Source organism: Anolis sagrei, chromosome Y, assembly GCF_037176765.1.
Source record: "Anolis sagrei isolate rAnoSag1 chromosome Y, rAnoSag1.mat, whole genome shotgun sequence".
In the NCBI taxonomy this organism is placed as follows: domain Eukaryota; kingdom Metazoa; phylum Chordata; class Lepidosauria; order Squamata; family Dactyloidae; genus Anolis; species Anolis sagrei.
The window spans coordinates 78124141-78150279 of NC_090035.1; the positions used below are offsets into that span (position 1 = coordinate 78124141).

General features: G+C 45.4%; 2 protein-coding genes across 2 annotated transcripts in view; one reads left to right on the top strand and one right to left on the bottom strand.

Annotated features, from left to right (window-relative positions):
• Positions 1–8365, top strand: part of LOC137095696 (synaptosomal-associated protein 25-like) — a 44496-nt gene extending 36131 nt beyond the window's left edge. Inside the window, exon 8 of the mRNA XM_067462497.1 lies at positions 7518–8365. Coding sequence (XP_067318598.1) covers positions 7518–7586 — 69 coding nt within the window. The 3' untranslated portion in view covers positions 7587–8365. The remainder of the gene's footprint in view (positions 1–7517) is intronic.
• Positions 8366–13882: 5517 nt separating this feature from the next.
• On the bottom strand, positions 13883–24204 carry LOC132780440 (cytochrome c oxidase subunit 7A2, mitochondrial-like). Its single transcript, XM_060784156.2, has 4 exons — positions 24073–24204; positions 20366–20452; positions 18959–19043; positions 13883–14144 (listed from the first exon to the last, which is right to left on the bottom strand). Exons 1-4 carry the CDS (start codon positions 24085–24087, stop codon positions 14086–14088), a joined length of 246 nt encoding a protein of 81 aa, XP_060640139.1. The 5' UTR covers positions 24088–24204; the 3' UTR covers positions 13883–14085.
• Positions 24205–26139: the final 1935 nt, after the last annotated feature.

Below are 26139 nucleotides of genomic sequence, written 5' to 3' on the forward strand. Positions count from 1 at the left end.
AGTGACCATCACCCATTGACCCCTCCCCCCCAAAAAAAGCAGCAGAAAGGACTTAATAACCCCCCAAAAGCTAAATGACAATACGGATGCAGATGCCCAGCTTATTAACCGTGGAGCCCTTGCTCTGCAGAGAGCAGGGATGCATCTCTTTCAAGTGCTGCCTTTGAGATCAACTCTTTTCCAGCCTATGTCTAGAGGGATGGGATGAAGAAGGTAAAGGTGGAAGGAAGGAGAGAAGGAGGAAGGGAAAGAAGAAAGGAGAGAAGGAATGAAGGAAAAAAGCAGGAAAGCAAGCAAGGAAGGAAAGAGGTAGAGAAGGAAGGAAGGAGAGAATAAGGGAGGGAAAGAAAAAGAGGGGTACGCAGGAAAGAGGTTGAGAAGGAAGGAAGGAGGGAAGGAAATAAAAAAGAAAAGAAAGGAAGAAAAGAGAGAGGGACGGAAGGAAAGAAGGAGAGAAAGAGGGAGGGAAGGAAGGAGGGAAAGAGAGAAGGAAGGATGGAACCAAAGAGTGAAGGAAGGAAGGAAGGAAGGAATTAAGGAAGGAAGGAAGGAAGGAAGGAAGGAAGGAAGGAAGGAAGGAGAGAAAGGAGAGAAAGGAGAAGGGAAAGAAAAGGGGTGAAGGAAGGAAAGAGAGAGGGAAGGAAGGAAGGAAGGAAGGAAGGAAGGAAGGAAGGAAGGAGAGAAAGAGGCAGGGAAGGAAGGAGGGAAAGAGAGAAGGAAGGATGCAGGCCCGTAGCCAGGATTTCGTTTCGGGGGGGGGGGGGGCTGAGTCTGAGTGAAAGAGGGTCTAGCCTAGCAAACCTTTTGTATCGTTACCCCAATATCCCCATGCATATGGGATATATTGAGCATGGTGATCACATCATGATATGAATAAACATAACAGTTTAAATAATGCACCAGTAAGGCCTTTTTGTGAACCACCATGAAAATTTCGGGGGGGGGGGGCTGAAGCCCCCCGAGCCCCCCCCCCCCCCCCCGCCTACATGCCTGGAAGGATGGAACCAAAGAGCGAAAGAAGGAAGGAAGGAAGGAAGGAAGGAAGGAAGGAAGGAAGGAAGGAGGTAGAGAAGGAAGAAAGGAGAGCAAAGAGAAGGGAAAGAAAAGGGTGAAGGGAGGAAAGAGGGAGGGAAGGAAGGAAGGAGAGAAAGAGGGAGGGAAGGAAGGAGGGAAAGAGAGAAGGACGGATGGAACCAAAGAGGGAAGGAAGGAAGGAAGGAAGGAAGGAAGGAAGGAAGGAAGGAAGGAAGTAGAGACGGAAGAAAGTAGAGAAAGGAGAAGGGAAAGAAAAGGGGTGAAGGAAGGAAAGAAGGCAAGAAAGAGGGAGGGAAGGAAGGAGGGAAAGAGAGAAGGAAGGATGGAACCAAAGAGGGAAGGAAAGAAGGAAGGAAGGAAGGAAGGAAGGAAGGAAGAAAGGATGGAAGGAAGGAAGGAAGTAGAGACGGAAGAAAGTAGAGAAAGGAGAAGGGAAAGAAAAGGGGTGAAGGAAGGAAGGAAAGAAGGAGAGAAAGAGGGAGGGAAAGAAGGAGGGAAAGAGAGAAGGACGGATGGAACCAAAGAGTGAAGGAAGGAAGGAAGGAAGGAAGGAAGGAAGGAGGTAGAGAAGGAAGAAAGGAGAGAAAGGAGAAGGGAAAGAAAAGGGGTGAAGGAAGGAAAGAGGGAGGGAAGGAAGGAAGGAGAGAGAAAGAAAAGGAGAGAAAGAGAGAGGGAAGGTTGGCCACAGCAGCACGAGCGGGTACAGTTAGTTTATATAAATAAAAATTGAATGTTCGTTTGTGGGATTAGCATAAATCAAAAACCACTGGACGAATTGACACCAAATTAGGACACAAGACACCTTTCGGGCCAATGAGTGACCATCAGTCATAAAAACAAAAAATACACACACAGCAGAAAGGACTTAAAAACCAAAAAGGCATTATAGTGCATGCATGAAAATGACTCCCTAGCCCCGGCCCCCTCAAATTTCTCCTTGAGCCAAGTGTGAATATTGCAATTGCCCACCTGGATTACTTTTGAATAGCCTTGCACCTTAAAGCCAGCAGGAAACCTTTGGTGGGAGGAGTTCCCTAGCCCAGATTATTCCATGTCTGGAAATTTTCTGTTTTCTGAGAACTACAGCAACATGTGACTGGGTACAGCTAGTAAGGTAATAACAGTAGTCTATCTCTTCCTAGGGCTAACAACTAAAATTTGTAGGAAAAGTTGGAGGCTTGATGCACCTCCCTCTCTGCCTTCCTTCTGTGTCCTTTCTTGTCTTCCATGCACTTGTGACAGGGTTCCTTCAACTCGTAACACCAACTTCTAGCATCAACTTCTAATGTGCAATGTGTTCAGCTTTCTAGCTCCTCTGGCAACTTCTTCCAAATGGCTCTGGCTCCAGGGAAGCTGATGGATCTGGCTATTGGGCTACTTATGGTTCCTACCCATAAACTATACAATACAAAAACCGAACCCTTATAACTAGACCCAAGATTCATGCTCAAGTTTGGCTCCTTGTTTTATGGACTTACCTTTGGATTCATGTCCATGTTTTGCACCTTGTTTCCTGGATTAATGTTCATGTTTTAACCACTGTTTTCTGGATTTACCTATAGCCTTTGGGACTTGCTTCCTTTTTGCTTAAGGTACCTTTGGCCCTTCTTATATGTGTTTTTATCAATAAACTGTTTACTACCACGTTTGGTTTGTTGATGAGTGCTGTGTGCAAGGTGCAAGGAGTGCTGAGGTGCAACAGTAGCATCATTGACTCATAGAGTTGGAAGAGACCTCGTGGGCCATCCAATCCAACCCCATTTGGCCAAGAAGCAGGAAAATCACATTCAAAGCACCCCCGACAGATGGCCATCCAGCCTCTGTTTAAAAGTCTCCATAGAAGGAGTCTCCACCACACTCCGGAGCAGAGAGTTCCACTGCTGAACAGCTCTCACAGTCAGGAAGTTCTTCTGAATATTCAGGTGGAATCTCCTTTCCTGTAGTTTGAAGCCATTGTTTGGCTTACCTATCTGAACGTATCTCTCCTTATGAATCATCTAGGACTTTAAGATCGTCTGGGGAGGCCCTACTCTCGATCCCGCCTTCCTCACGGATGCGTTTGGCGGAGACGAGAGGCAGGGCCTTCTCAGTGGTGGCCCCTCGGCTATAGAATGCCCTTCCCAGGGATATAAGATTGGCTCCTTCCCTTCTAACATTATGCAAAATGGTTAAGACCTGGCTCTTTGAGCAAGCTTTTACTACTGGAGCATAATTAGATGGAAACGAATATATGGAACGACCAACTATGCAATTGGACAACGATTTTAGTAAGGAGACGCCGAGGTGGGACTGATTCATGTCCTGTACGAAAGGCTTCTCTGTGTGAACTGAACTAGAGGTCCCCTTATTCCCTCCTTAACCCAGAAAAAAAGGGGTGGAACTAAAGAACATAATGATAACTGATGGGTCATTGGCCCTATGATTGCAAACCAAGGGAAGCCACCTTATTGCAAAATGCATGGAACTTTGGAATACATGCAAACACTCAATAGAAAGGAAAAGAAGTTGGAGCTCCTGGTACAGCCGTACTAGCACACTATGACTTCCTCTCACATATTTATACATGGCCCTCATCATGTCTTCACTCAGCCTTCTCTTCTTCAGGCTAAACATAGAATCATAGAATCAAAGAGTTGGAAGAGACCTCATGGGTCATCCAGTCCAACCCCATTCTGCCAAGAAGCAGGAATGTTGCATTCAAATCACCCCTGACAGATGGCCATCCAGCCCCTGTTTAAAAGCTTCCAAAGAAGGAGCCTCCACCACACTCCGGGGCAGAGAGTTCCACTGCTGAACGGCTCTCACAGTCAGGAAGTTCTTCCTCATGTTCAGATGGAATCTCCTCTCTTGTAGTTTGAAGCCATTGTTTCGTGTCCTAGTCTCCAGGGAAGCAGAAGACAAGCTTGCTCCCTCCTCCCTGTGGCATCCTCTCACATATTTATACATGGCTATCATATCTCCTCTCAGCATTCTCTTCTTCAGGCTAAACATGCCCAGCTCCTTAAGCCGCTCCTCATAGGGCTTGTTCTCCAGACCCTTGATCATTTTAGTCGCCCTCCTCTGGACACATTCCAGCTTGTCAATATCTCTCTTGAATTGTGGTGCCCAGAATTGGACACAATATTCCAGGTGTGGTCTAACCAGAGCAGAATAGAGGGGTAGCATTACCTCCCTGGACCTAGACACTAGGCTCCTCTTGATGCAGGCCAAAATCCCATTGGCTTTTTTTGCCGCCACATCACATTGTTGGCTCATGTTTAACTTGTTGTCCACGAGGACTCCAAGATCTTTTTCACACGTACTGCTCTCGAGCCAGGCATTGTCCCCCATTTTGTCTCTTTGCATTTTGTTTTTCCTGCCTAAGTGGAGTATCTTGCATTTGTCCCTGTTGAACTTCATTTTGTTAGTTTTGGCCAATCATCTCTAATCTGTCAAGATCGTTTTGAATCCTGCTCCTGTCCTCAGGCGTATTGGCTCTCCCTCCCAATTTGGTGTCGTCTGCAAACTTGATGATCCTGTCTTCTAACCCTTCATCTAAGTCATTAATAAAGATGTTGAACATGCCCAGCTCTTGAAGCTGCTCCTCATAGGGCTTGTTCTCCAGACCCTTGATCATTTTAGTCACTCTCCTCTGGACACATTCCAGCTTGTCAACATCTCTCTTCAATTGTGGTGCCCAGAATTGGACACAATATTGTCAGGATTATTTAGTTATGCATGTGTGTTTTTCAATGTGTTTCTGTGCGATTCAAGATGGATCAAGATGTATTTCAAGATGGATTCTATTCTGCTCTTTTGTGTATTAAGAAAACATAGTGCTGAGGCTGTGAAACTGTAACCTTGACAGAAATGAGATAACGTGTTCTCTGGCTGGGAAGAAGAGGGAGGATCCGGTCTCAGCCAGAAGTCAGATAAGCAGATGTTCAGAGACTGTTGTTTTTGCCTAGTAGTTCCTGCCTGTTGCTTGCTGTGAATAGACGTGTATAGATGTACTTAGTAAACTTAGTTTTCTGTTGTAACTGAAAGCTTGCAGAGTCCCGATTTCTGGAACACAGTGTCTGCTGACCTAGCAATCCTTCCGCTGGCAAAGCTTCAATACTCTGACTCCAGGTGTGGTCAAACCAAGGCAGAATAGAGCATGGGGAGTATGACTTCCCTGGATCTAGACCCGTGATGGCGAACCTATGACACGCATGTCAGTACTGACACGCGTAGCCATTTCTACTGACACGTGCCCGCCAGATATTATTTATTTATTTTATGCCATTTTAAAAAATAAATAGGAAAGAAATTATTATTTTGCAATGTTACCTAAATATTAAGGAGTTTCATATTTAAACTGAATGATAAATCCTATTACTTTGCTATATTATTCAAATATTAAAATGCATTAAATTAAATGTCAAATTTAAAAATATTTAATTATTAATATTTAGGTAACATTGCAAAATAATATTGGTTTATTTAATTATTAAGTAAACGAATATTATTTTGCATTGTTTCCTAAATATTAAGGAGTTACATATTTAAATTAAATTAAATGATAAATAATACTTTGCTATATTACTCAAATATTTCAGAATGCCTTAAATGAAATGGTAAATTTAATTTTAATTTGACATTTAATTTAATGCATTTTAATTTAATGCATTTTAAATATTTTAATATATGCCTTAAATGAAATGGTAAATTAAATATCAAAATATTATTTTGCAATGTTACTTTATTGTTATTGCATTATTATTATTATTATTATTATTATTATTAGAAATACATTAAATCATAGAATCATAGAATCAAAGAGTTGGAAGAGACCTCATGGGCCATCCAGTCCAACCCCATTCTGCCAAGAAGCAGGAATGTTGCATTCAAATCACCCCTGACAGATGGCCATCCAGCCTCTGCTTAAAAGCTTCCAAAGAAGGAGCCTCCACCACACTCCGGGGCAGAGAGTTCCACTGCTGAACGGCTCTCACAGTCAGGAAGTTCTTCCTAATGTTCAGATGGGATCTCCTCTCTTGTAGTTTGAAGCCATTGTTCCATTGCATCCTAGTCTCCAAGGAAGCAGAAAACAAGCTTGCTCCCTCCTCCTCCCTGTGGCTTCCTCTCACATATTTATACATGGCTATCATATCTCCTCTCAGCGTTCTCTTCTTCAGGCTAAAGATGCCCAGTTCCCTAAGCCACTCCTCATAGGGCTTGTTCTCCAGATCTTTTATCATTTTAGCCGCCCTCCTCTGGACACATTCCAGCTTGTCAGTATCTTTCTTGAATTGTGGTGCCCAGAATTGGAAACAATATTCCAGATGTGGTCTAACCAAAGCAGAATAGAGCATGGGGAGCATGACTTCCCTAGATCTAGACACTATGCTCCTATTGATGCAGGCCAACATCCCATTGGCTTTTTTTGCTGCCGCATCACATTGTTGGCTCATGTTTAACTTGTTGTCCACGAGGACTCCAAGATCTTTTTCACACGTACTGCTCTCGAGCCAGGCATCCCCCATTCTATATCTTTGCATTTCGTTTTTCCTGCCTAAGTGGAGTATCTTGCATTTGTCACTGTTGAACTTCATTTTGTTAGTTTTGGCCATTCATCTCTCTAATCTGTCAAGATCGTTTTGAATCCTGCTCCTGTCCTCTGGACTATTGGCTCTCCCTCCCAATTTGGTGTCGTCTGCAAACTTGATGATCATGCCTTCTAGCCCTTCATCTAAGTCATGAATGAAGATCCTGAACAGGACCGGGCCCAGGACGGAACCCTGAGGATGGCACTCCACTTGTCACTTCTTTCCAAGATGAAGAGGAAGCATTAGTGAGCACTTTCTGTGTTCGTCCATTTAACCAATTCCAGATCCACCTCACTGTAGTTTTGCCTCGCCCACATTGGACTAGTTTCCTTGCCAGAAGGTCATGGGGGACCTTGTCAAAGAAGGCCTTCCTGAAATCCAGGTACGCTCCATCCACGGCATTCCCCGCATCTACCCAGCTTGTAACTCTATCGAAGAAAGAGATTCGATGAGTCTGCATGACTTGTTTTTGATAAATCCATGTTGACTATTAGCAATGACTGCATTTGTTTCTAAGTGTTTGCAGACCACTTCCTTAACAATCTTTTCCAGAATCTTGCCCGGTATCGACGTGAGGCTGACCGGACGGTAGTTGTTTGGGTCGTCCTTTTTTCCCTTCTTGAAGATTGGGACCACATTGGCCCTCCTCCAATCTGCTGGAACTTCTCCCGTTCTCCAAGAACTCTCAAAGATGGTTGCCAATGGTTCCGAAATGACTTCCGCTAGTTCCTTCAATACTCTGGGGTGTAGTTGATCTGGCCCTGAAAGGGGACTTGAACTCATTAAGAGCGGCCAGGTATTCCTGGACACACGTGTTGCTCTCAAGACATGCGTCCCCCATTCTGTATCTTTGCATTTCATTTTGTTTCTGCCTAAGTGTGGTATAATCTTCTGCGTTTCCTTTCTTCCCAGGCCATCGCCAACGTGATCAGCATCAACGAGGCCAACAACCAAACCACCAAAATGCTGAAGAAAGCCTGAATCCCTCCTGCCGCCATTTACGCCTTGCGCCCCCAAATCGGCCCTTCGAGATATTCACAACCCAGCTTTTTCCATCCTAACCCCAGAATGGACCGATTCAGACCAGAGCATTTGAGATCAAGTTCCCCGGTGTCTGTTTACGGTTGCTAAAACGAGGACGGGAAACACTTTGTGCCGTACGCGTGGCAAGCGATGTCCTTTTTCCCATTTGGGGTTTCCTTATATACCAGCCTTTACCGATAGTGAGCCGACGGTTTGGGTACACAAAAGGGTATTCTGGGTTGGTCCTGGGAATTATTTGCACTTTGGTTTGGATCTGATTGATGTCAGTTGGTGTGTTGGAAAACAAAAGGGCTTGGATCCAAAAAAAATACTCCCCAATCTGATTTAGTGATACCTTTCCTTCCCGACGATTTGGTGTGCATAAACATGGTCCCATGCACAAAATTATTGCAAACATTGTAGGAGTTTGAGAAATTGCACTAAGAGCGAGAAAACTGCGCAGCTTTGCTATAAAACAACCTATACTCCAATGTATTGTCGAAGGCTTTCGTGGCCGGAATCACTGGGTTGTTGTAGGTTTTTTTTGGGCTATATGGCCATGTTCTAAAGGCATTTTCTCCTGACGTTTCGCCTGCATCTATGGCAAGCATCCTCAGAAGTTGTGAGGTCTGTTGGAACTAGGAAAAAGGGTTTATATATCTGTGGAATGACCAGGGTGGGACAAAGGATTCTTGTCTGCTGGAGCTAGGTGTGAATGTTTCAACTGATCACCTTGATTAGCATTTGATTGCCTGGCAGTGCCTGGAGCAATCTTTTGTTGAGAGGTGATTAGATGTCCCTGATTGTTTCCTCTCTGTTGTTTTGCTGTTGTAATTTTAGAGTTTTTTAATACTGGTAGAATCATAGAGTCATAGAATCAAAGAGTTGGAAGAGACCTCATGGGCCATCCAGTCCAACCCCATTCTGCCAAGAAGCAGGAATATTGCATTCAAATCACCCCTGACAGATGGCCATCCAGCCTCTGTTTAAAAGCTTCCAAAGAAGGAGCCTCCACCACACTCCGGGGCAGAGAGTTCCACTGCTGAACGGCTCTCACAGTCAGGAAGTTCTTCCTCATGTTCAGATGGAATCTCCTCTCTTGTAGTTTGAAGCCATTGTTCCATTGCGTCCTAGTCTCCAGGGAAGCAGAAAACAAGCTTGCCCCCTCCTCCCTGTGGCTTCCTCTCACATATTTATACATGGCTATCATATCCCCTCTCAGCCTTCTCTTCTTCAGGCTAAACATGCCCAGCTCCTTAAGCCGCTCTTCATAGGGCTTGTTCTCCAGACCTTTTATCATTTTAGTCGCTCTCCTCTGGACACATTCCAGCTTGTCAATATCTCTCTTGAATTGTGGTGCCCAGATGGTGTTCATTTTCATGGTTTCCTCCTTTCTGTTGAAATTGTCCACATGCTTGTGGATTTCAATGGCTTCTCTGTGTAGCCTGACATGGTGGTTGTTGGTGTGGTCCAGCATTTCTGTCTTCTCAAATAAAATGCTGTGTCCAGGTTGGTTCATCAGGTGCTCTGCTATGGCTGACTTCTCAGGTTGAGGGAGGAAACAAACAAGGACATCTAATTACCTCCCAACAAAAGATTGCTCCAGGCACTGCCAGCAATCAAATGCTAATCAATTTCTCCAGTAGTGTAGGGCGCAGACACCTCTACACAACAGAGAGGAAACAAACGAGGACATCTAATTACCTCTCAACAAAAGATTGCTCCAGGCACTGCCGGCAATCAAATGCCAATCAAGGTGATCAGTTGCAACATTCACACCTAGCTCCAGCAGACAAGAGTCCTTTGTCCCACCCTGGTGCTTCCACAGGTATATACACCCTTTTTCCTAGTTCCAACAGACCTCACTACCTCTGAGGATGCTTGCCATAGATGCAGGCGAAAGGTCAGGAGAAAATGCCTTTAGAACATGGCCATATAGCCCAAAAAAACCTACAACAACCCTCTACTCCAATGTTGTTGTTTTTCCCCATTCGCTGTCTTTGCCAGTTTGAATGTTGTGCAAACTAAAAGTGAAGCGGCAGGAAAAGAAACTCGAGCGTCTAAAAGCGGAAACTTTCGGCCAGTTTTGAATGTTGTGTTAATTTCCTCCCTGCGCAGTTTTGTTTCTGGAAACTGGTGTGGTTTTTCCCACTGTCCCAAAGGCGAAAAAAACCAAAACAGCCCCCAAACTATAGAATGAAATACTATAGTATTTCGTCTGCATCTATGGCAAGCATCCTCAGAGGTAGACTCACTTCCTCTGAGGATGCTTGCCATAGATGCAGGCGAAACGTCAGGAGAGAATGCCTCTAGAACATGGCCATATAGCCCAGAAAAATCTACAACAACCGAATGAAAAACTGTTTTGTTGTTTTTGACATCTCCAGTTGAAAAAGCAGTAAGAGATAGATGGATCTGACAGCGTGTTGTCGAAGGCTTTGATGGCCGGAATCACTAGGTTGCTGTGAGTTTCCCAAACTGTCTGGCCATGTTCCAGAAGCATTCTCTCCTGACGTTTCACCCAAATCTGTGGCTGGCATCCTCAGAGGTAGTGAGGTCTGCTGGAAACTAGGCAAGTGGGGTTTATATATCTGTGGAATAATGTCCAGGGTGGGAGAAAGAACTCTTGTCTGGGTTGTTGTAAGTTTTTTGGGGTATATGGCCATGTTCTAGAAGCATTCTCTCCTGATGTTTCGCCCACATCTGTGGCAGGCATCCTCTGAGGTTGTGAGGTCTGTTGGAAACTAGGCAAGTAAGGTTTATATATCTTGGTGGGAGAAAGAAAGAACTCTTGTCTGGGTTGTTGTAGGTTTTTCGGGCTATATGGTCATATTCTAGAGGCATTCTCTCCTGACGTTTCACCTGCATCTATGGCAAGCATCCTCAGAGGTAGTGAGGTCTAAGGATGCTTGCCATAGATGCAGGTGAAACACCAGGAGAGAATGCCTCTAGAACAGTGGCTCTCAACCTGGGGTCCCCAGATGTTTTTAGCCCTCAAATCCCAGAAATTCTAACAGTGGGTAAGCTGGCTGGGATTTCTGGGAGTTGTAGGCCAACAACACCTGGGGACCCCAGGTTGAGATCCACTGCTCTAGAACATGGCCATATAGCCCGAAAAACCTACAACAACCCAGACCAGAGTTCTTTCTCTCACCCTGGACATTATTCCACAGATATATAAACCCAATTTTCCTAGTTTCCAACAGACCTCACTACCTCTGAGGATGCCTGCCACAGATGTGGGTGAAACGTCAGGAGAGAATGCTTCTGGAACATGGCCAGACAGCCCGGAAAACTCACAGCAACCCAATGAATTTGAGCTTTGAGGGTTACAGATTAGGGAGAAGATAGTAAAGAGACAGATGGTGACTTCTGAGCATCAACAAATTCAGCATCCCACGTTTTTGACAGCATCTGCCGTGTTAGGGCATGGTTTGTCTACATTGTAGAATCAATTCAGTTTGACACCAGTTTAACTACCACAACTCGTTGGTATGGCATACTAGATTTGTAGTTTGGGGAGGCACCAGCACTTTTGAGCAAAGAAGGTTACCGATTGTGTCTAGCTCCAACTCCATAGCCTTGAGCCGTGTTCAGTTCAAGTGGTGTCAAACTGTGTTAATTCCACAGTGTAGACCAGGCATGGGCCAACTTGGGCCCTGCAGGTGTTTTGGACTCCAACTCCCACCATTCCTAACAGCCTCTGGCCCCTTCCTTTCCCCCCCCCCAAGCCTCTTAAGCATGAGCCTCTGAGCATGGGCAGAGTGCAATTTGTGGATTTTGGACCTTGGGTCCTCCAGGTGTTTTGGACTTCAATTCCCACCATTCCCAAGTTTGCCCAGGGTGTATATAAAACATGGACAAATGTTGCCACCTAGGCTTGAGTCCCACCTCCAAGCTCCACTAATTGCACTCTGCCCATGCTCAGAGACCCTCTTTCCTCCTAGCATTGTGTCAGAAATGTATATAATTACCTTGTGCGGAAGGTGCATATGAAACATAAACAAGCTTGATTCCCACCTCCAGGCTCCACTAATTGCACTCTGCTCATGCTCAGAGACCCTCTTTCCTCCAAGAGCCACAAATTCCACTCTGCTCATGCTCAGATGCCCTCTCTCCTCCTGGCATTGTGTCAGAAATATATATAATTGCCTTGTGCAGAAGGTGTATAGGAAACATGAACAAATGTTGTCTTCTAGGCTTGAGTCTCATCTCCAAGATCCACAAATTGCACTCTGCCCATGCTCAGAAGCCCTCTTTCCTCCAAAAGCCACAAATTGCACTCTGCTCATGCTCAGAGGCCCTCTTTCCTCCAAGAGCCAAAAATTGCACTCTGCCCATGCTCAAAGGCCCTTTTTCCTCCAAACCCCAAAATTGCACTCTGCTCATGCTCAGAGGCTCTCTTTCCCCCAAACCCAAAAAGTGCACTCTTCTCATGCTCAGAGGCTCTCTTTCCTCCAAGTCACAAATTACACTCTGCTCATGCTCAGAGGCTCTCTTTCCCCCAAACCCAAAAAGTGCACTCTGCTCATGCTCAGAGGCCCCTTTTCCTCCAAGAGTCACAAATTACACTCTGCTCATGCTCAGAGGCTCTCTTTCCTCCAAGAGCCACAAATTGCACTCTGCCCATGCTCAAAGGCCCTCTTTCCCCCAAACCCAAAAATTGCACTCTGCTCATGCTCAGAGGCTCTCTTTCCTCCAAGATCCACTAATTGCACTCTGCCCATGCTCAAAGGCCCCTTTTCCTCCAAGAGCCAAAAATTGCACTCTGCCCATGCTCAAAGGCCCTTTTTCCTCCAAACCCCAAAATTGCACTCTGCTCATGCTCAGAGGCTCTCTTTCCTCCAAGAGTCACAAATTACACTCTGCTCATGCTCAGAGGCTCTCTTTCCCCCAAACCCAAAAAGTGCACTCTGCTCATGCTCAGAGGCCCCTTTTCCTCCAAGAGTCACAAATTACACTCTGCTCATGCTCAGAGGCTCTCTTTCCTCCAAGAGCCACAAATTGCACTCTGCCCATGCTCAAAGGCCCTCTTTCCCCCAAACCCAAAAATTGCACTCTGCTCATGCTCAGAGGCTCTCTTTCCTCCAAGATCCACTAATTGCACTCTGCCCATGCTCAAAGGCCCCTTTTCCTCCAAGAGCCAAAAATTGCACTCTGCCCATGCTCAAAGGCCCTTTTTCCTCCAAACCCCAAAATTGCACTCTGCTCATGCTCAGAGGCTCTCTTTCCTCCAAGAGTCACAAATTACACTCTGCTCATGCTCAGAGGCTCTCTTTCCCCCAAACCCAAAAAGTGCACTCTGCTCATGCTCAGAGGCCCCTTTTCCTCCAAGTCACAAATTGCACTCTGCCCATGCTCAAAGGCCCTCTTTCCCCCAAACCCAAAAATTGCACTCTGCTCATGCTCAGAGGCTCTCTTTCCTCCAAGATCCACTAATTGCACTCTGCTCATGCTCAAAGGCCCTCTTTTTCCCCAAACCCAAAAATTGCACTCTTCTCATGCTCAGAGGCTCTCTTTCCTCCAAGAGTTACAAATTGCACTCTGCCCATGCTCAGAGGCTCTCTTTCCTCCAAGAGCCACAAACTGCACACTGCCCATGCTCAGAGGCCCTCTTTCCTCCAAGATCCACAAATTGCACTCTGCTCATGCTCAGAGGCTCTCTTTCTTCCAAGATCCACTAACTGCACTCTACTCATGCTCAGAGGCTCTCTTTCCTCCAAGAGCCAAAAATTGCACTCTGCCCATGCTCAGAGGCTCTCTTTCCCCCAAACCCAAAAAGTGCACTCTTCTCATGCTCAGAGGCTCTCTTTCCTCCAAGAGTCACAAATTGCACTCTGCTCATGCTCAGAGTCCCCTTTTCCACCAAGAGCCACAAATTGCACTCTGCCCATGCTCAGAAGCCCTCTTTCATCCAAGATCCACTAATTGCACTCTGTCCATGCTCAGAGGCCCAGGCTTAAGTGGCTGAGGGGGGAAAGGAAGGGGCCTGAGGCTGTTAGGAATGGTGGGAGTTGGAGTCCAAAACACCTGGAGACCCCAATTTGGCCCATGCCTGGTATAGACGCTCCCTGAGATGCAAGAAAGGGTCTGAATCCAACAGAAGGCAGTTCACAAATCTACATGTCAACACCCCGGGGCCTGGCTTCGATCCAACTCGTCACTGTGATATTTTTGACGTTCCTGTTTTCGTCGGTTACGACTTTTTGAAACGTGTGGTGATTAAAACGAGGTGTGCATTTCTAAAAGCAGACTGATGTGGATTATTGTTTATTTTTTTCTTCTTTCGACAGTTTATTTTGCGCCTCCAAACACTACATTCATGTGGACTCAAATCCCAACAAAGATGAATTTCCCTCTCCCTTTTGTTGCAAACCTCTAAAAAAGGGGGATAAACCCAATGCAGACGAGGGGCGTCCGTATTTGCAATTACCCCTCTTTTCCTGCTTCATCCTCCTCACTTGTTCTTCTTGGGTTTGGCAGCCTTGAATAGTTCGTAGAGAGAATAAGCAACACCTATGGAGCAAAAATGCAGGAAAATGTCATTCTCATTGATCCACATTATTTCCCCCCTGCTCAGTGTTTCCCAACCTTCCTAATGCTGTTGTCCCGTGATATGAGATTAGGTCTCTGGTTGGAGAGAGCTAAAGAAACGTTAATGCAGTGGTTCTCAACCGTCCTAATACCATGACCCCTTAATACAGTTCTTCATGTTGTGCTGACCCCCAACCACAACGTTATTTTCGTTGCTACTTCACAACTGTCATTTTGCTACTGTTGTCCCGTGATATGAGATTAGGTCTCTGGTTGGAGAGAGCTAAGGAAAAGTTAATGCAGTGGTTCTCAGCCTTCCTAATGCCGCAACCCCTTAAGACAGTTCCTCATGTTGTGGTGACCCCCAACCATTACATTATTTTCATTGCTACTTCACAACTGTCATTTTGCTACTGTTGCCCCGTGATATGAGATTAGGTCTCTGGTTGGAGAGAGCTAAGGAAACATTAATGCAGTGGTTGTCAGCCTTCCTAATGCTGGAACCCCTTAATACAATTCCTCATGTTGTGGTGACCCCCAACCATAACATTATTTTCATTGCTACTACTCAACTGTCATTTTGCTACTGTTGCCCCATGATATGAGATTAGGACTCTGGTCGGAGAGAGCTAAGGAAACGTTAATGCAGTGGTTCTCAACCTTCCTAATGCCACGACCCCTTAATACAGTTCCTCATGTTGTGGTGACCCCCAACCATAACGTTATTTTCGTTGCTACGTCACAACTGTCATTTTGCGACTGTTGTCCCGTGATATGAGATTAGGACTCTGGTTGGAGAGAGCTAAGGAAACGTTAATGCAGTGGTTCTCAACCTTCCTAATGCCGCAACCCCTTAATACACTTCCTCATGTTGTGGTGACCGCCAACCATAACATTATTTTCATTGCTACTACTCAACTGTCATTTTGCTATTGTTGTCCCGTGATATGAGATTAGGTCTCTGATTGGAGGGAGCTAAGGAAATGTTAATGCAGTGGTTCTCAACCTTCCTAATGCCGCGACCCCTTAATACAGTTCCTCATGTTGTGATGACCCACAACCATAACATTATTTTCATTACTATTTCGTAATTGTAATTTTGTAACTGTTACGAATTGTAATGTAAATATCTCATATGCAGGCTGTATTTTCATTCACTGGACAAAATTTGGCACAAATACCTGATACGTCCACATTTAAATACTGGTCGGGTTGGGAGAGAGATTGATTTTGTCATTTGGGAGTTGTAGTTGCTGGGATTTATAGTTCACCTACAATCACAGATTATTCTGAACTCCACCAATGATGGAATATAACCAAACTTGGCACACAAAACTCCCCTAACCAACAAAAATACTGGAAGGGTTTGGTGGGCATTGACCTTGGTTTTGGGAGCTATAGTTCACTTACATCCAGGGAGCACTGCGGACTCAAACAATGATGAATCTGGACCAAACTCTACACGAATACTCAATATGCACAACTGTGAATACTGGTGGAGTTTGGGGGAAATAGACCTTGACATTTGGGAGGTGTAGTTGCTGGGATTTATAGTTCACCTACAATCAAAGAATGTTCTGAACCGCACCAATGATGGAATTGAGTCAAACTTGGCACATTGAACTCCCATGACCAACACAATATACTGGAAGTATTTGGTGGGCATTGACCTTGGGTTTGGGAGTTGTAGTCCACCTATATCCAAAGAACACTACGGACTCAAACAATGATGGATCTGGATCAAACTTGGCACGAATACTCAATATGCCCCAAAGTGAACACTGGTGGAGTTTGGGGAAAACGGACATTTAAATTTGGAAGTTGTAGTTGCTGGGATTTATAGTTCACCTACAATCAAAGAACGTTCTGAACCCCACCAACAATGGAACTGAACCAAACTTGGCACACAGAACTCTCATGACCAAGAGAAAATACTGTGTTTTCTGATGGTCTTTGGTGAACGCACTAACACCCCCTCGAGACCCCCCCACCTCAGGGGTCCTGACCCCCAGGTTGAGAAACACTGGGCTGAGGGATCTGGGTAGCTGTAGTCTTAAAAAGTCCTTTTAATAACACATCTTGAGGTCTCTTGCACAAAGCAAACCCAAACAAGACATCCTTATCCAAATGAACTGTTATGGCTCCATCTTGTGGAATTCCAGGGTTTACACTCATGTGGGAATTCCACATTTCAATTGCAAGGCATCGTGGATTGCGCTGTGTCACATGATTTTTGTTCCTGGGGTTATAAATGTCATGGGGTGTCAGTGGTGTCACCAAAGACCATCAGAAAACACAGTATTTTCTTTTGGTCAGGGAGGTTCTGTGTGAGAAGTTTGGCCCAATTATATCATTGGTGGGGTTCAGAATGTTCTTTGATTGTAGATGAACTATAAATCCCAGCAACTGCAACTCCGAAATGTCAAGGTCTATTTTTCTCAAACTCCACCAGTGTTCCCATCTGGGCATATTGAGTATTTGTGCCAAGTTTGGTCCACAGTGCTCCCTGGATGTAGGTGAACTACAACTCCCAAACCCAAGGTCAATGCCCACCAAATCCTTCCAGTATTTTCTCTTGCTCATGGGAGTTCAGTGTGCCAAGTTTGGTTCAATTCCATCATTGGTGGCGTTCAGAATGCTCTTTGATTATAGATGAACTATCAAATCAAAACATTTATTTCGGTCATTGACCAGCACAGGAAATAGTGTCACGTTTCCTTACAAACCTGGCATGTTTGGTACATTAAAAATATAAATACAACTACTAAAAACACAATATGGGTGAGGGAGCAGAAGGGGAAACAGGGTAAAAACATACAATGTCCAGATCCATCACCAAATTGTAGATTCAGGGAAGACGATTACTGGGCACACAGTTGACTTTTGGAACTAGTCATTCCCTGGCGGATTGTGTATGCTGCTGCACAAAACTTTGCGACATTGTAGGTTGTAGCTGAATTAGTATCCGCAAGTAGCAGGGAGGTATAAAATTGTCCTGAATGGCCTGGGTGCTTGTCTATCAAGGGTAAGATAAGCCTGGCACGGGTATCCCTGTAGAACGGACACTGAAGGAGCACATGTTCTATTGTTTCCACATGACCCGAGTCACAAGGGCAAAGTCTCTCTGGGAAAGGGATCTTCCGGTAGCGGCCTTCGAGTACAGCTGATGGGAGAGCATGGCATCGGGCCAGGGTGAAAGCCCTTCGATGAATAGGAACCTCTAAGTATGTTAAATATGCCATAGGGGAGGCAAGGTATCTGCTGTCTTCACTGATAAGGAAGGTTGGAGCTGAGGCCAGATCTAGTTGGCGCTCTGTGTCTGTGATACGTTGTTTAATAAGTGCTTTGGCTTGATTGTAATCCATAGGTAATAGTAGACCTGGAGAAAATCCCAACGAGGAGATTTTGGATGCTACCGCCTGCTTCCATGTGGATTGGAAGTCATCCTCCATGGTTAGTGGGGCAAGACCAAAGGGTGCACGGGACAGTCTGAGCCAGAGGTTAAGTATGGCCACCCACACCCTTGCCTCCACTCTCATAAAACCCGTCTCTAGTCGCAGGGTGGCATTAGAAACACATTTAGGGACCTGCAAGGCCGATCTCAGAAACTTGGACTGAACCACCTCTAATGGGGCAAAACTGGGGAAGGGGCCCAGCTGAGCCCCATACAAGAGTTGGGCTAATGACTTGGCTTCAAACAGCTTGAGCGCTGCCGGTGTGAAGTGGCCCCCTCTTGTCCTGAGATATTTGAGAATGGCAATTGAGCTCCCCTGCGCGGTGTTGGATACTTGATCCCTATGAGCTCTTCTGCTACCATTAGATTGGAAAACTACACCTAGATATTTGAAGGATGTAACTTGTTCAATTTGATGACCATCTATGCTCCAAGAGTAAGTCCTGGGCCTATTAGCGAAAGCCATGATTTTGGTTTTATTGTAATTGAGTTGGAGCTGATCTGTGTTGCAATGTTGTATTAATGCTCTCAAAGCTCTTTTGAGACCAATGGGTGTTCTAGAGAGCACAGCAGCATCATCTGCATCAAGCAGGATGGAGATGTGTCTTCCCGCCAGCTTTGGGGGGTGGAAGTCCATGTTTTGAAGCTGGGCCACTATGGAGTTTATATAGAAGTTGAACAGCAAAGGGGCCAGAATGCAGCCTTGCTTGACACCCTTGCATGTTTCAACAGCCTCAGTGAGGTGGCCCTGTGGGTTGCATCTTACTTTGAGTGTGGTCTTTTCATGAAGTTGGCGTATTAGATAGATGAACTATAAATCCCAGCAACTGCAACTCCGAAATGTCAAGGTCTATTTCCCCCAAACTCCACCAGTGTTCACATTTGTGCATATTGAGTATTTGTGCCAAGTTCGGTCCACAGTGCTCCCTGGATGTAGGTGAACTGCAACTCCCAAACCCAAGGTCAATACCCACCAAACCCTTCCAGTATTTTTGTTGGTTATGGGAGTTCTGTGTGCCAAGTTTGGTTCAATTCCATCGTTGGTGGGGTTCAGAATGCTGTTTGATTGTAGGTGAACTATACATCCCTGCAACTGCAACTCCCAAATGTCAAGGTCCATTTTCCCCAAACTCCACAAGTGTTCACATGTATACATATTGAGTATTCATGCCAAGTTTGGTCCTGATTCATCATTGTTTGAGTTCGCAGTGCTCTCTGGATGTAGGTGAACTACAACTCCCAAACCCAAGGTGCTCTCTGGAGGTAGGTGAACACCTGGAGGGCCAAAATTTGCCCAGGCCTTTTCTATCTCCTCAATGCTCTTTGGAGGATCTCAACTTACCAAAGAGGCTTAGCGACATGGTAAAGCGATATAGCAGGACGTCTTTGAGACCTCCTTTGAGATGCACCGGCAGACCATTGTCCTCCTAGGAGAGAAACGCACCACCAGATTTATTTATTGTTCCAGACAATTGCAAGATACTCCACTTAGGCAGAAAAAACGAAATGCAAAGAGACAGAATGAGGGACGCATGGCTCAAGAGCAGTACATGTGAAAAAGATCTTGGGGTCCTCGTGGACAACAAGTTAAACATGAGCCAACAATGTGATGTGGCGGCAAAAAAAGCCAATGGGATTTTGGCCTGCATCAATAGGAGCATAGTGTCTAGATCTAGGGAAGTCATGCTCCCCATGCTCTATTCCGCTTTGGTTAGACCACATCTGGAATATTGTGTCCAATTCTGGGCACCACAATTCAAGAGAGATATTGACAAGCTGGAATGTGTCCAGAGGAGGGCGACTAAAATGATCAAGGGTCTGGAGAACAGGCCCTATGAGGAGCGGCTTAAGGAGCTGGGCATGTTTAGCCTGAAGAAGCGAAGGCTGAGAGGAGATATGATAGCCATGGATAAATATGTGAGAGGAAGCCACAGGGAGGAGGGAGCAAGCTTGTTTTCTGCTTCCTTGGAGACTAGGACGCAATGGAACAATGGCTTCAAACTACAAGAGAGGAGATTCCATCTGAACATTAGGAAGAACTTCCCGACTGTGAGAGCCGTTCAGCAGTGGAACTCACTGCCCCGGAGTGTGGTGGAGGCTCCTTCTTTAGAAGCTTTTAAACAGAGGCTGGATGGCCATCTGTCAGGGGTGATTTGAATGCAATTTTCCTTCTTCTTGGCAGAATGTGGTTGGACTGGATGGCCCATGAGGTCTCTTCCAACTCTTTGATTCTATGACTCTATGACCTGCCACCATCTCCCCAGCGGGGACTCGGAGCGGCTTACATGGGGCCAAGCCCGGACAACATATTACAGCGGAATAAAACCAAAAACATAGACAACAAACATCTTCATCAAAAGCAATGATGATGACTTGGTGCAATGGCTCCAAATTACAAAAAAGGAGATTCCACCTGAACATGAGGAAGAACTTCCTGACTGTGAGAGCCATTCAGCAGTGGAACTCTCTGCCCCGGAATGTGGTGGAGGCTCCTTCTTTGGAAGCTTTTAAACAGAGGCTGGATGGCCATCTGTCGGGGGTGATTTGAATGCAATATTCCTGCTTCTTGGCAGAATGGGGTTGGACCGGATGGCCCATGAGGTCTCTTCCAACTCTAGGATTCTATGGTTCTATAAGTGCCGTGAAGCTGGTCAAGGGCACCTGTCCCAGGTGACCTCCCTGCTCCTCAACGTTATGTTTGCAAATAGAACAATGCAACTGAACGATGGGATGGGATTGAATTCCTCACCTGGAAAAGCTTCTGATATTCCGGGACTTTGTTTTTCAGCTGTCGGGTCGGGGTGGAGAGCACTTGGAGGGGCTTTATGCGGGAAACCTGCAGAAGAAAAGAGAGGAGACCAAATAAGCGAGGCTTGGGTTATTATGGGATAGGTATCACTGCTTTCGCCAGGCATTCTCTTCTGTGTTTACATTTGGGCATATTGAGTATTCATGCCAAGGTTGGTCCAGATCCATCATTGTTTGAGTCCACAGTGCTCTCTGGATGTAGGTGAACTACAACTCCCAAACTCAAGGTCAATGCCTACCAAACCCTTCCAGTATTTTCTATTGGTTATGGGAGTTCTCTGTGCCAAGTATGGTTCACTTCCATCATTGGTGAAGTTCAGAATGCTGTTTGGTTGTAGGTGAACTATAAATCCCAGCAACTACATCTCCCAAATGTCAAGGTCCATTTTCCCCAGACTCCACCAGTGTTCATTTGGGGCATATTAAGTATTCGTGCCAAGTTTGTTCCACATCCATCATTGTTTGAGTCCGCAGAGCTCTCTGGATGTAGGTGAACTACAACACCCAAACCCAAGGTCAATGTCCACCAAACCCTTCCAGTATTTTCTGTTGGTCATGGGAGTTCTGTATGCCATGTTTGGTTCAACTCCATTGTTGGTGGAGTTCAGAATGCTTTTTGATTATAGGTGAACTATAAATCCCAGCAACTACAACTCCCAAATCCAAGTTCAATGCCCACCAAACCTTTCCAGTATTTTCTGTTGGTCATGGGAGTTCTGTATGCTATGTTTGGTTCAACTCCATTGTTGGTGGAGTTCAGAATGCTCTTTGAGTGTAGGTGAACTATAAATCCCAGCAACTACAACTCCCAAACCCAAGTTTAATGCCCACCAAACCTTTCCAGTATTTTCTGTTGGTCATGGGAGTTCTGTATGCTATGTTTGGTTCAACTCCATTGTTGGTGGAGTTCAGAATGCTCTTTGAGTGTAGGTGAACTATAAATCCCAGCAACTACAACTCCCAAATCCAAGTTCAATGCCCACCAAACCTTTCCAGTATTTTCTGTTGGTCATGGGAGTTCTGTATGCTATGTTTGGTTCAACTCCATTGTTGGTGGAGTTCAGAATGCTCTTTGATTATAGGTGAACTATAAATCCCAGCAACTACAACTCCCAAAGCCAAGTTCAATGCTCACCAAACCTTTCCAGTATTTTCTGTTGGTCATGGGAGTTCTGTGTGCCAAGTTGGGTTCAATTCCATTGTTGGTGGAGTTCAGAATGCTCTTTGAGTGTAGGTGAACTATAAATCCCAGCAACTACAACTCCCAAACCCAAGTTTAATGCCCACCAAACTTTTCCAGTATTTTCTGTTGGTCATGGGAGTTCTGTGTGCCAAGTTGGGTTCAATTCCATTGTTAGTGGAGTTCACAATGCTCTTTGAGTGTAGGTGAACTATAAATCCCAGCAACTACTACTACCAAATGTCAAGGTCTATTTCCCCCAACTTACATATTACATATCTATAAATAACATCTAGCTGCAAGTAGCCAAGGAAGAGAGCGTCTTACCAGCTGTGAGTACACACCGTTTCAACTTCTGCTTCTCACAGAAGTTGTGATCGTAAGCCCGAATGTGTGTCAAACTTTGTCCCAAGGGATGTAAAACCACATGTGAAACCTGAATCTGTTGACATGCAGAAGTCGCTATCTGTCTCTTTACCATCTGCACCCAAATCTGGAACCCTCAAAGTTCAAATTCATTGGGTTGCTGTGAGTTGCATGTTCCAGAAGCATTCTCTCCTGACGTTTCACCTACATCTATGGCGGACATATTCTGAGGTTGTGAGGTCTGTTGGAAACTAGGCAAGTGAGGTTTGTATACCTGTGGAATAATGTCCAGGGTGGGAGAAAGAACTCTTGTCTGCTTGAAGCAAGTGTGAATGTTGCAATTGGCCACATTAATTAGCACTGAATAGCCTTGCAGCTTCAAAGCCTGGCTGGTTGCTGCCAGGGGAGATCCTGTAAATATCTGATATGCAGGATGTATTTTCATTCACTTGACGAAATTTGGCAGAAATACCCAATACACCCAAATTTGAAAACTGGTGGAGTTGGAGGGAGGATTGATTTTGTCATTTGGGAGTTGTAGTTTCTGGGATATATAGTTCACCTACAATCAAAGAGCATTCTGAACTTCACCAACGACTGAACTGAACAAAACTTGGCACGAACTCACATGATGAACAGAAAATGCTGGAAGGGTTTGGTGGGCATTGACCTTCAGTTTGGGAGTTGTAGTTCACCTACATCCAGAGAGCACTGTGGAATCAAACAATGATGGATTTGGACCAAACTTGGCATGAATACTCAATATGCCACAAAGTGAACACTGGTGGAGTTTGGGGGGAAATAAACCTTGCCATTTGGGAGTTTTAGTTGCTGGGATTTATAGTTCAGCTATAAACAAAGCATTCTGAACTCCACAAGAGATGGAATTGAACCAAACTTGGCACACAGAACTCCCATGATCAACAGAAAATACTGGAAGGGTTTGGTGGGCATTGACCTTGCATTTGGGAGTTGTAGTTCACTTACACCCAGAAAGCACTGCAGATTCAAACAATGATGGATCTGGACCAAACTTGGCACGAATACTCAATATGCCCAAAAGTGAACACTGGTGGAGTTTGGGGGAAAATAGACCTTGCCATTTGGGAGTTTTAGTTGCTGGGATTTATAGCTCACCTACAATCAAAGAGCATTCTGAACCCCACCAACGATAGAATTGGGCCAAACTTGGCATGCAGAACTCCCATGACGAACAGAAAATACTGTGTTTTCTGGTGGTTCTGACACCCCCTTGCGACACCCCCCCCCCCAGGGGTCCTGACCCCAGGTTGAAAAATGCTACCTTAAGCCCATCTAGTTCAACTCCCTTCACCAGGGCAAGAAAACATAATCAAAGCCCTCCTGACAAAGAGCCATCCAGCCATATAGATAGATAGATAGATAGATAGATAGATAGATAGATAGATAGACAGACAGACAGACAGACAGACAGACAGATATGATTCACACACAGAGAGATATAGTATCACAGATTTGAAAGGGACCGTGATATGTTGCATGTTCCAGGGTGGGCAAACCAGGCACTCTCCACATCAACACTGACAAAGAAGCAACAAGAAATACTGTTTACTCACAAGCAGAAAGAAATTGCATCTATTAGAAAACAATACTTTCTCATTCCTTTATTTTCCAGATCACCAGACTGGGCCACAGCAACGCCTGGCAGGGAACGGCTAGTTTAATATATTTTTTGGACTCTGCACTTGCAAAAAATGTGGGGAGCTTCATGGTAAACATGAGGATAGTTGCTCGGTTGAATCTCACACCTGTTTTTTCTCTTCTACTCCTTGCACTTCTGCACAAATTCTCCAAGCCCAGTGCAAGCTTTTGCAGTTACGTATTTGCTAATGCTGGGGAGGGGGAAAGGCAATCACTTTGAGCCCCCAGGATCCTTTGAGTTTCATTTTGCGAGCTCTCAACCTGCCAGTGAATGATTGATTTGGAGGCTCCATGGTGGGAAGAGTGAGAATTAAGCATGCGGCACACAGCAGGCACCCACACAACGCTCTCCTCTTTGCAGACAGCCCATAATTAGTATTTTCCTTCTGCAAAGCAGATGCAAGGCGGAAGTCTTTCTTTACCAGGAGGGATCTCATGCTTTGCGGCCTGCTCCTTGCCCTCGTCTTCCTTCTGGCCTGACTTTTCTCCTTCACTTGTTTGTCTGTTGACCTCCCTTACAAGGGCATGGCTTTGCGACCAGGGCGGACAGTCGATGACCGTTCGTTTTCTTGTCCAGCGGCCAGGAGTTAAGGGTAGCACATGGTCCCAAAAGGCAAGGCGGAAACGCAGAGTGGCATGCAATGATCAGAGGGCTGGATTCAGGCAGCAAACACACTAAAGGCTTGGGAAAAGGAACTAAAACTTTGTTGTAAGATAGGAAAAGTGCTCAGGGTGCTGACTTAGCCTCACTACATCTGGAAATGTCAAAACAAGACTAGTGGGAAGAGGAGGAAATGGAGAAACATCCCTAAAAGTATTGTCGAAGGCTTTCATGGCCTTGATGTCGAGCACCCCCCCCCAAAAAAAAAGGGATAGTGACTTATAGTTCTGCAAAGGGCAAGGGCACCAGACTACACAACAGGCCCGTAGCCAGGATTTCGTTTCGGGGGGGGGGGGGGGGGCTGAGTCTGAGTGAAAGAGGGTCTAGCCTAGCAAACCTTTTGTATCATTACCCCAATACCCCCATACATATGGGATATATTGAGAATGGTGATCAAATCATGATATTAATAAACATAACAGTTTAAATAATGCACCAGTAAGGCCTTTTCGCGAACCACCATGAGAATTTCGGGGGGGGGGGGCTGAAGCCCCCCGAGCCCCCCCCCCCCCGGCTACATGCCTGCTACACAACAAGGGTCAAGTCTTGGTCACATTGCCAAAGCACTGACAACAACAAGGACCCCACGAGGCTTTTGGGAAACGGCTGGATCTTGGGACTTCTGCCCTCCATGAGAGTTGTAGTTTCCCAAGGACCAAAGTGTGAATCAGTTGCAGCACAGCTGGGTTTCATCTGCCAGCCTTCCCAATGATCATGGACTCTCTGCCTGCATGTCTTGGACTTCAGTACATACTATCTCCCTCATGAACGTTCCTCAAAGACCTTTTAAAACATTGAACTTCAGGCTTCTTCATGAAAATTAATCCTCTTATTAAATATACTTGGGATGTGGGACAAAGATGGGGTTTTGTTGCTATGAAATGCTTATGATTTGAATGTATGTATCTTGCTATGAAATATTGCTTGCCCCTTTGCCTCCCCCCCTGACTTTTGCCCTAGAAAAATGTGACCAAGGACTGTTAAAATGCCTGAGGGAGAGCCAAGCTTCCTCGAAACCAACTAAATCATCAAACATTTTGCATGGACAATAGCAAGCTGAAACTTCCTCTTGTTTGCTTTCTGAGTTTTGTCTGGCAGGCAAAGGAAGTTTCTTTGGACAAAGGGACAAGGCTGACCCCAGGGGTCCCTGTTTGTTCCTTTCTCAAAATCCATCAGAAGACACACTCAGATCTAAGGCAAGAAAACCTTTCTTAATGAAATCAACCTTTGCTGGCCAAAACAATGCCCCTCTTCCGTCCTGCCTCCCTCTCCCTGATTTGCTAAGGAGCCGAAGAGGGAGGGAGTTTTGAAACTTTCAAACCTGTATTTTGACTATAAAAATGCCTGTAAATTCTGTATTGCTATGCTTGTGGTGGAACTATTCCCACAATGCATCCGATCTCAGCTGAATCGCTAATAAAGACACCTCGGTCGCCAGCTTCTTCCGCTTTGGTGGGGATTTATTATTTTTAATATTTTCTGCTGCTGGAATTGGCTTCGCTGCCCTCACCAAGGTTCAAGGACCCTCTTTGGTGCGGTCCTCAGGATCTCCTCGGCTGGGGAGACCCTCCTAAAAAGGGCTTGATATCAGCTGGAGTCACCAGGTTGTTGTAGGTTTTTTAGGCTGCCTGACCATGTTCTAGAAGCATTCTCTCCTGATGTTTCGCCCACATCTATGGCAGGTATCCTCAGAGGTTGTGAGGACAGTTGGAAACTAGGCAAGTGGGGTATATATATCTGTGGAAAGTTCAGGGTGGGAGAAAGAACTCTTGTCTGTTGGAGGTAGGTGTGAATGTTTGGCCTGCTTTCAAGTTGATCTGACCAGCCG

Coding starts and splice junctions, on each gene's coding strand:
- LOC132780440 (XM_060784156.2), bottom strand. Junction 19,044..20,365: donor AATATCAGAAGCTTTTCCAG/GTGAGGAATTCA, acceptor TTTCTCTCCTAG/GAGGACAATGGTCTGCCGGT. Junction 14,145..18,958: donor CATGTCGCTAAGCCTCTTTG/GTAAGTTGAGAT, acceptor TTTGCTCCATAG/GTGTTGCTTATTCTCTCTAC.